General features: G+C 43.6%; 2 protein-coding genes across 2 annotated transcripts; one reads left to right on the top strand and one right to left on the bottom strand.

Moving 5' to 3' along the window:
- Positions 1-1,274: 1,274 nt before the first annotated feature.
- LOC130600064 (olfactory receptor 1020-like) lies at positions 1,275-2,234 on the top strand. The gene has a single exon (XM_057411101.1). The coding sequence runs from the start codon at positions 1,275-1,277 to the stop codon at positions 2,232-2,234; it is 960 nt and encodes a 319-aa protein (XP_057267084.1).
- Positions 2,235-6,748: 4,514 nt separating this feature from the next.
- Positions 6,749-7,693, bottom strand: LOC130600009 (olfactory receptor 1019-like). Its single transcript, XM_057410967.1, has one exon. It carries the CDS (start codon positions 7,676-7,678, stop codon positions 6,749-6,751), a length of 930 nt encoding a protein of 309 aa, XP_057266950.1. The 5' UTR covers positions 7,679-7,693.
- Between the last annotated feature and the right edge of the window lie 2,269 nt (positions 7,694-9,962).

Genomic DNA, 9,962 nt, shown 5'->3' with positions numbered 1-9,962 from the left:
CTGCTGTGTAGCTGTGCTCAAAGACAGCTCATGCACTCCATGACTCTCAGGTGCCCAAGCACCACAATGCCTTTCAGAGGTGATTTCACACCCTTTGCTTTTCCTTTTCTTTGTTTTCCTCTGCAAAAGCACGAGCAGCCCTGGAGGCTTCCTCCCAGCAGAGCACATGCAACTGTATTTACAGCCCCAGCACCACAAGCTGGGCTCTTGGAGTCTGGCAGGAGCTCCCCTCTCTTCACATCAGGTGCTTAACAGAAGTGATGCCGGTACATAGATGTTCTTTGCTGCACTGGGGATAAATCCTTGGCTCCCATCATTCGGTGGCAGAGGGAAGGCACAGGAGGTAACACCAACACAAAGCAGAGCCTCACCTGCAGTGAGGTAGTGGGTTTGATTCTTCATGTTCTCTCATCCTCTTAGGTAAAGCTGTGTCAGAAAACAGCCTTACCAATGTGGGTTTTCTTTATAAGAAGAGGGAGCAATGTCTGATGCATGTTGTCTTTCTTTTACATCGGCAGCTAAAGCAAGATGAACTGATTTATTTAAGAGAATCTTATTCTGTTATAAAGAAATGCAGCATTTCAGATCGTCAACAGAATATGGTCACTAACAAATCAGCCTTTGGATTCAGCCTCTTATAACATCAACTCTTTTTTGGGTCAAGCAACATAATGCCCATAGGTGTGAGGGTGCTTCAGCATGCTGGAACTCAGAAAGGTATAAATCATGACTTTAGCAATGTGAATTTTATCCTTTTTGAATTATGTATAACACTTTGATAAATGCAATCTGAAGACTGGCATTAGAACTAAAAACCAAAGGAAAATTCTGGAGGTCATTAATGTGTAAGCTATCATTTCAATGGGAATGTGACTTTCTCTTGCTCAAGGTTTATGTGTGCTCCTATGAGGTTCCTCTAAGGTGTCTTCTGACACAAACTGCCTCCAATCTGAAAGTGAGTAAAGATCTGATTCTTCACTCAAACCTGAAAAATCAGGTGCTTGAATAAATCCATAGTTTATGTTTCTCAGCATAGAAGAACAAAAATGGCAGTTTTTGCTTCATTGCACTCTCTGTTCTTTTCCAAATACCTCAAATGAAAAACAAAATCATATAATTTGGGTTTAAAAAATGCAATACAAAATATTAATTCCACCAAAACATGGCAGTTAAACTGGTGATCGATTGTAGTTAAATATGGTCCAAAAGTGAATTTCTGTTTGCAATGATTTTGATGTTTTCCTTCCTTTTGCCTTGGTAGGTACCACCTGGTCATGAGAGGAAATCACACGCAGACTAAATTCATCCTGTTGGGAATTACAGACAGCCCATATGCACAGACCCCTCTTTTAGTCTTGTTTCTATTGATTTACATTGTCACTTTGGTGGGGAACTTTGGCATTATCATCTTGGTGCGGGTGTCTCCCAGCCTCCACACCCCCATGTACTTCTTCCTCACCCATTTTGCCTTCACTGACATCTGCTATTCCACAGTCATCTCCCCCAGGATGCTGGCAGATCTGTTATCAGAGGACAAAACCATTTCTTTCACTGGCTGCATGATGCAGTTCCTCACCTTTGCTTTCTTTGCCACTATTGAGTGTCACCTCCTGGCCATGATGGCCTATGATCGCCATGTTGCTATCTGCCAGCCCCTGCTTTATGTGACCATCATCTCCAGCCGTGTCTGCTGGCAGCTGGTAGCATCATCCTACCTATTCGCCTTCCTCAGTGCCATCGTCTACACATGGTGCGTGTTTGGAGGTTCCTTCTGTGGTCCCAACCGCATTGACCACTTCTTCTGTGACAAAGTTCCTGTAGTAAAGCTCCTGTGCTCCGACACCCACAGCAGCGAGATGCTCATCTTTGCCTTCGTCACCATCAACTTAGTGGGCACGAGCGTGGTCATTTTGCTCTCCTACATCTCTATCATCCGCACCGTGCTGAGGATGTGCTCAGCACAGAGCAGGGCCAGAGCCTTCCACACCTGCGCCTCCCATTTGATGGCTGTTTCTATATTCTTTGGGACAGGATTCTTCATGTACCTACAACCTTCTTCTAGCCATGGGAGCCTGGATAAGGTGGCCTCCGTCTTCTACACCGTGGTCACCCCAATGCTCAACCCCTTCATCTACACCCTGAGGAACAAGGAGGTGAAGGGGGCTCTGCTGAAGTGCGGGAGGAGGTTGTTCAACCACTGGCAACATGCAAGACTTGTATCATGCAGGACATGAATACATCAAGTGAGAAAGCCTAAACTAATGGGATTTTCCACTAATCCTCATGACTTTATACATCTTCTTTCACAGTTCCTGCACAACAGTCAATGAGAGCATTTAATGAGAAATAGAACCCCCATCACATCTTCCTTGGAAGGAAACCAAGAGGAGCAGGAACCTCAAACTTCATTTCACTTCTCAGCCACCAGCGTGTAGGAACAGATTACCTTGAATTATCCCAGGCCTCTTTTTCCTCACAGGAAACACCAATCAGCTTTATTCAATTCTCACTTTTGTCACTGATAAATATCCACTTTTCTTGCAAGATTCTTGACCTTGTCCCTCACCTCCAATATGCGTACTATGTGTGTATGTGTGTAAATATACATATGTGTGACAGAGGAATACAAATAAAATGTATAAAACTGGTATTAGACATAATGTGACACAAACAGACTTGGACTCAGTGTGTGGATCTGCATGACTGTACTGCACAGAATCATCTCTATCTTGAGAAAAAAACTGATTTTCTCACCTCCTGGCTTGTTCTTTCTATCTTAGATGGTTGGGATACGATGCCAGCAGCCTCACTGGGCACATCACCCATGGCAATCTTGTTTTCTCTCCCCTTCAGCTTTAACTGAAAAATTTCTTTAGTGATTTCACAAGTTAAAAATCTGGAGCTGTTAATTCCTCAACCTTTGAGATGAGTTGTCTTCTGGGAGACAGAATAGAACAAGATCGGAAACTGTCCTGAAGTTACTGAGAAAGAGCATTTCTTAGAGATGGCACCTCAGCATCTTCAAAGCAAAGAAACATTGAAGCTGGAAAGATTAAAGAGTCTTTACTAAGACTTGAAACCCATTTCCAAATAAAAGTGCTGCCTATCTACTAAAGACCATAATTCTAATATATTTTGAAGTGGAGGAGATACTAATGACCAGAGAATAACACTGAATGGAATGCTCAGTTGATTACTCTATTTTCCTCACTGAGAAGACTATCTCCTAATTTGCCCATGCAGGGACATGGTCTGAATGGAGAGCGTGTGCCAGAGCAGTGAGCCCTGGCTGGGCTGTTGGGTGCAGCCAGAGAAAAGTTCTAATTTCATAGAATAGTCAGGGTTGGAAAGGACCTTAAGATCATCCAGTTCCAACCCCCTTACCATGGGCAGGGACACCTCACACTAAACCATGCCACTCAAGGATGGTTTGCAGAAACCTGGCCAGTACCACAGGGGTTTCTCTCTTTAATCTCTTGAAACAGAGCCAAAGGGGAACACCATGGGGTGCAGGGACCACCCCACAGTACCTGAGCAAGAGAAGCAGGGCAGGAACAGAGACCTGGGCCAAGTTCAGCCAAGACTCCAAATCATCAGGCAAGTTGGTGATGACAAGATAGGTACGAGAGCAGGCCAAGTCAGATCAAATCAGGCCCTGAACCACGGTCAGGTCCAACAATTTCTAGGGAAGTCTATGAGCAAACCTAGGTCTTCATCAAAGGATTCCACAGGTGTGCACACCTCCTGCCAAACTGGGAACTGGAACTCCTCTTATGAAGTTCAACCTCCCTGGGCTGAGATTAAATAGAGAAGGGGGACAAATGGGCAGAGGGTGGGGATGGAGCCGCAGCTGAGGCTGCTCAGGGGGATAAAGGCCTGTTACTTCACCCTGGGATAATTGATCATTGCCTCAAAATGCCCATTTCTCATCCTTGAATACAGTGGAAGCCCAGAGTCACCAGCTCAGCAGGTCTTCATCAAAGGATTCCACATAAAGGATGTGCTCAGCACAGAGCAGGGCCAGAGCCTTCCACACCTGCACCTCCCATTTGATGGTTGTTGACTTATTCTATGGTACAACGTTTTTCATGTACCTACAACCGCTATCTAGCCACAGGAGCCTGGATAAGGTGGCCTCCATCTTCTACACCATGATCACCCCCATGCTCAACCCATTCATCTACAGCCTGAGGAACAAGGACGTGAAGGCGGCTCTGGTCAAGTGCACAAGGAGGTTCTTCAACCACTGGCTACACAAAAGAGCTCTGTCATCCAGGACATGAACAGTTCATCTTAACTGAGGAAGACTGCGATGCACTAAAACAATGAGATTTTCACTAATCCACATGACTTTATTTATGTTCTTCCACAGATCCTGCACAGAAGTCAATGACAGTATGTAATGAGAAAGAGACCCAGCCATCACATGCTCCTTGGAAGGAAATCAAGAGGAGAAGGAACCTCAAACTTCAATTCAGTTTGTAGGCACCAGTCTGTAGGGAGAAATTACCCTCAATTATCCCAGGCTCCTTTTCCTCACAGGAAACACCAATCAGCTTTATTCATTTATAACTTTTGTCACTCGTAATTATCTATTTTTCTTACAAGATTGTTGACCTTGTTCTCTGCTCCAATAAAATTCCTCACTCTTACCTGTGAGCTCTTTATTAAAGCTGCTGGGGTGGGAGGGAAGAGCAAGTGTAGTTTTACATTTGCTTGCTGAAAAAGAGTCACAGAAAAGGTTTCAAAAGATTCATTGCATTTGTTTGTGCCTTTCAAAGAGAAGAAGTTGGTGGGAATCAAGCTCTCAAGTTGCACTTTTGAATATCAGGGCAAATCCCTCCCCAGGCTGCAGCTTTACAATAGATTATACATAAAGGAAAAAATTGTAGACAATATCATTCATAACACAGGATGATGAACTGTGCTGAGACCACCCAGTGTAAAGGAAAATTTGGGCACATCAGGTCTCCTCCCATTCATTTTAAGGGGTATTTTATACTCATTTGACATGACCTTTTACATAAATGGTGAGAGAAATGGAATTCCAGCTCGAGATCAGCACCCACATCCCATGTCCATGCCCAGCTCATGCTCAAGCACACTGGGAAACACCAAACAGTGGATTTCATATAAGAATTAAGCCTGTGGGAAGTTTCTGTTGAAGAAAGACAATCCTGAATACAGAATCAATGGTAATTGAGAGCTATCTGGGTCTCAAAGAAGCCAAAACACACTGATGGGGGAAAAATTCTTTAGCTGATGTGAGTAGGAATTAACTTATATTTGGAAAGTATGTTTATAATGAACACACTGTTTATGTGCACTGAAAAACAACAGTATTAAGAGAACACATTGTCTTACATGTGGGGGAACGTGTTGGCAGGACAGAGACCTTTGATATCAGACAGCTTCCTTCAAAACCTTCAACACACCTTGTTTTCTTCCATTTTGTTGGATATTTTGGCTTAGACTATACATATAGAATCATAGAGCCACAGAAAGCCCAGGCTGGACCTCAAAATATTATCTGATCTGAGCTTTTGTGGAAACAGGAGTCTAGATGAGCAGTGTCATGTGGAGGGCTCATCACTGTCTGATGAATTACCCCACTCTGGTGTCCTTATTTCCTCTTGGGTTTAAGAAAGTTTCCAAAGCAGAGACAACTGAAATGGTCAAAGGTTTACCCACACTTGGTGCTACCTTTCCAAGGGAAGTCTTGAATGCCATAGTCCTGTGTGTGGTGGATCCGACTCAGTGAACTGGCAATAGGAACCTCAGTCTAACGTGCAGGGGAGGCACAATTGTGAATTCCAGCAATATAAGAAACAGGCTTGAGGGTCTGGAAATACATTTTATACTGAGAGCTTCATTGCATGATTCTGCTTCAATCTTTGCAGAGAAGGGATCTACAAAAAGCAGAAAGCCCTGGCTGTAGACACAAACTTCTCACATCAAATACATGACAGAGGTCCTCTCATTAAGTACTTCTGATACCTCAAAAAGAAATCACCTTTTGGCAGGAAGAGCTGGACATGGGCCTCTTTACCCTGTTCTGCAGGTGCTGTTAGACCAGCCTGAATATTTTGGAGGAGAATATTGGATTCTCTGGAGATGATTCAAAACCTGGACTACATTGAAATGAGCATTAAAGACAATATTATTCAACAGCCTTATCTACCTAACAATTAGTTAACAAATCTCATCTTTAGATACCATATCTAGCTTTATCCATAGATAATAGAGAAGATAGAGATCTCAGAGCAGTGCCTAATTAGGTGAGGTTAATGCCAGTTTTTCTCTTAAAATAAATGTACTTCATTCATTATTTTGAGTTCATTTCCTGCACTTGTACAGAAAAAAAATCGTTGCCCTTTAATGATAGGGGAGAAAGACCCTGAAAATGAGAAGAGGTCGTAAGGCAGGTTTTAAGCCATCAACTGGGAGATGCTGATGGCCATGGAAGAGCATTTTCACAGGGCTATCAAGGAGCCCAGAACTAATGTTCAGTGCCCATCTCATAAGACAAAAAAAGAAGGGGGGGAAAATAAAGGCAATAAAATAGAGCAGATAAATCAGATTGTGGTGTTGTGCACAAGCCAGTCATAGGAAGAAAGACAGACTTGGAAATGGTTCCAAACCAGATCTTTAAGGTGAAGGAATAGGGTGGCGAAACAAAAGTCCTTGGTGTCAACTGAAGCTCTGGAGACCTTTGTCACAAAACCAGCAGCTAAACATCCTGCCAAAGCTACTTCCACCTGACAAAGTCCCTCAGGGCGTTCTTCACCTCCCTGTTCCTGAGGCTGTAGATCAGGGGGTTCAGCATGGGCACCACCAGCGAGTAGAACACAGCAAAGACCTTATCCGTGCTCAGGCTGCTGCCAGACCCTGGTCGGAAGTTCAGGGCGAGGATGGACCCGTGGAAGATGGTGACTCCAGCCAGGTGAGAGGTGCACGTGGAGAAGGCTTTGTACCGGCCCCGAGCAGAGCTGATCCTTGAGACAGCAGCGAGGATGAAGGCGTAGGAGACCAGGACGGCCAAGATGGTCACCATCTCCACCAGCCCACCAAGGACAAATATCAGACACCGATTGACACGTGTGTCAGAGCAGGAGAGGGCCAGAACAGGCGTGATTTCACAGTAGAAGTGGTTGACCTTGGCTGGCTGGCATAAAGGTAGGCTGAAGGCAAACTCTGTGTGCACCCAGGAGTTCAGCAGGCCAAGCACATAGGAACTGGCCACCAGCAGCATGCAGAGCCGGTGGGACATGATGGCCGAGTACAGCAAGGGCTTGCAGATGGCCATGTAGCGGTCGTACGCCATCGCAGCCAGGAGGAAGCACTCGGTGGTGCCAAAGGCTATGAAGAAGTAAAGCTGGGTTGCGCAGCCGATGACAGAGATTGTTTGCTTCTCCATCAGAAGGTTCATTAACGTCCTCGGTGCCACCACTGATGAGTAGCAAGCATCGAGGAGAGATAAGTTGCTGAGGAAAAAGTACATGGGGGTCTGCAGCTGAGCGCTGCTCCTGATGAGCACAACCATGCCCAGGTTCCCCACCAGCGTGATGAAGTAAATGAGGAGGAACAGGATGAACAAAGGCGCTTGCAGTTGCGGGTTGTCCGTCAGTCCGACAAGAGTCAGCTCCGTCACTTGCTTGCTTTGATTTTTCTCAGCCATCTTCTCCTAAAGCACTGTAAGTTGTATTCATAGAGCCGTAATAAACAGTTAATGGAGACACTCAGCACCTAAAAAGCCCATCAATCCCCAGGGTTTGGATGGCAAACCCTCTTCTTATCAGAGATCTGCTTCATTTGCATCAACATTCATCAAAAAACAGTTTAGCAAAGCAATGAATGTTTTATTCTGGTAGCAGTCACTCTGCCAAGTGTTCCCTATTCCATTCATTCTAAAACACATCTCCCTGATGTATACTCATGGTATATATCACATTCCAGGGTAACCCTCCCAAGTTCTAACAACGAAAGTGTAAAAGAAGGGGTTCAGTGCTTCCTGTAAAGAATTAGTGACATCAATAATGAAAATCTCACACTAGACCATGTCTTTTTAGAGGTGACATGGTCTAGTGTGAGATGTCCCTGCCCAAGCCTGAGAGGTTGGAACTAGCTGAACTTCAGGTGCTTTCCAACCCAAACCAGTCTGTGATTCTGTAATTCTAGGACTTAGAATCATAGAATCAACTGGGTTGGAAAAGACCTTTCAGATCATCAAATCCAACCTTTGAAGTAGAATAGAACATTTGGCATCTTAGGGAGCCTTCCCCGTAGAGGTTTTCCTTAAAGGTGATTTTGCTTGCACACTGCAGAGATAAAACAGGAAAACCCCATTTATTCTTCAGTAACTTTTCATCTGTTTTGCTATTTCAGGGTTATTCTTCTATTGGGTATATAGAAATGGTGAAGTGCCATCATGAGGGAGAAAACCATTAAAAACAAAAAATGGCACAACAAATCTTTTCCTTTTTATCAACTTTTCCTACACCTCCTCTTTCTAAAATCCATATTTAAGAGTTCTATGAAAATACACCATGGCATCCTGCCTTTTAATCACAGCATCAGGGAGGGATATGGAGCAGCCTCCACAGGGGTCCACAAGGAACCACTGTAACATAAACACTTGGAAGAGACCAAGAAAAGAGACAGGAAAACTGCTGGGAATAGCAGATCAATATTAGCCTAAGATCATGGAAAGCACTGTGCTGCTCATGGGGTGTGCGTCACTGTCAGCAAATCTCTGCAGTGCAATGAGCACAGCTTTCCTATCAGCAGTCACTGTAAAACTGGTATCAAAGAGCCTGGCTTATATTCAGAAAGGAAAATCAGATAAACCATTTATCCCTATGGAAGAAGCACATGGGGTTTAGCTCTATGTACAACCTGCAGCATGACAGAATTAATCAGGGTGGGATCACCGGCATTGCAGTGATAAAGGATTTATTATAACTGGTATTTTAGCTGCTATTTGCTACTATTAAAAAATAACCAAACCATTATAACTGGTACAACAGCCTTCACAAAATCCACGTGCTCTGTGATCTTCCTTCTTCTGTTGTTCTCTTGCTCTGCCATGAAATAAACAGCTCCTTATGGTATGTCTAATAAAGATACAACCCAAAACAATCAAATTCCTCTCTACAGACCTCATCTCTAAAGGATGAAACCATTCTCCTGCCCTCCTGCTTCCTGCAAGGAATTATGTATTGTATTGCACAAGGAGACACTGGCACAGGGTGCCCAGAGAAGCTGTGGCTGCCCCATCCCTGGCAGTGTTCAGGGCCAGGTTGGACACAGGGGCTTGGAGCAAGCAGCTCCAGTGGAAGGGGTCCCTGCTCTTGGCAGGGGTTAGAACTGGATGAGCTTTAAGCACCCTTCCAACACAAGCAATTCCGGGATTCTATGATACTATATAGCCCCTTAAAATTATAAACTACCTTCTAACTCCAGCGATAAAACAAATCCTGATGTCCCCCTGTCCTTACCAGTGACAGCTTGGTTCTTCTTCCTTGCTTCACATTAAGTTACGACAGATGACGAGTTCACTTATATGCTCTGTCTGTCCCCCCTGCTGGTGTAACTGCTTTATAACCCTTATCTCTAATCCACTGAGACCTCCGAGGTGCTTTGGCTGAGAGGTGTTTTGCAGAACTTCCTTTGGGAGAAGTGCAATTATTATTATATTACTCTGTCATACATATATGTGTGTGCATGGGGGGGGTGCATAGAAGGATGACAGAGGAATATGAAAATAAAATAAAAAATAAAGTTAAATTAAAAAATGAACTAAAAGAATAAGATTAATAAGAATTAAAAATTATAAAAATAAATTAAAACTTCAAAACTAAACATAAAAAGCAAACAAAAATGTATATTAAAATAAATTAACTTACCTAAATTAAAGAATAGACTAGAATAATAAATTAAAATAAAATAATATGAAATAGTAA

Source organism: Pezoporus wallicus, unplaced genomic scaffold, assembly GCF_028554395.1.
Source record: "Pezoporus wallicus isolate ANWC-B61680 ecotype Strahan unplaced genomic scaffold, APGP_CSIRO_Pwel_v1 contig_7953, whole genome shotgun sequence".
Lineage (NCBI taxonomy): Eukaryota > Metazoa > Chordata > Aves > Psittaciformes > Psittacidae > Pezoporus > Pezoporus wallicus.
The sequence above is the reverse complement of the archived record's forward strand: the minus strand, read 5'-3'. Positions and strand labels throughout refer to the sequence as shown.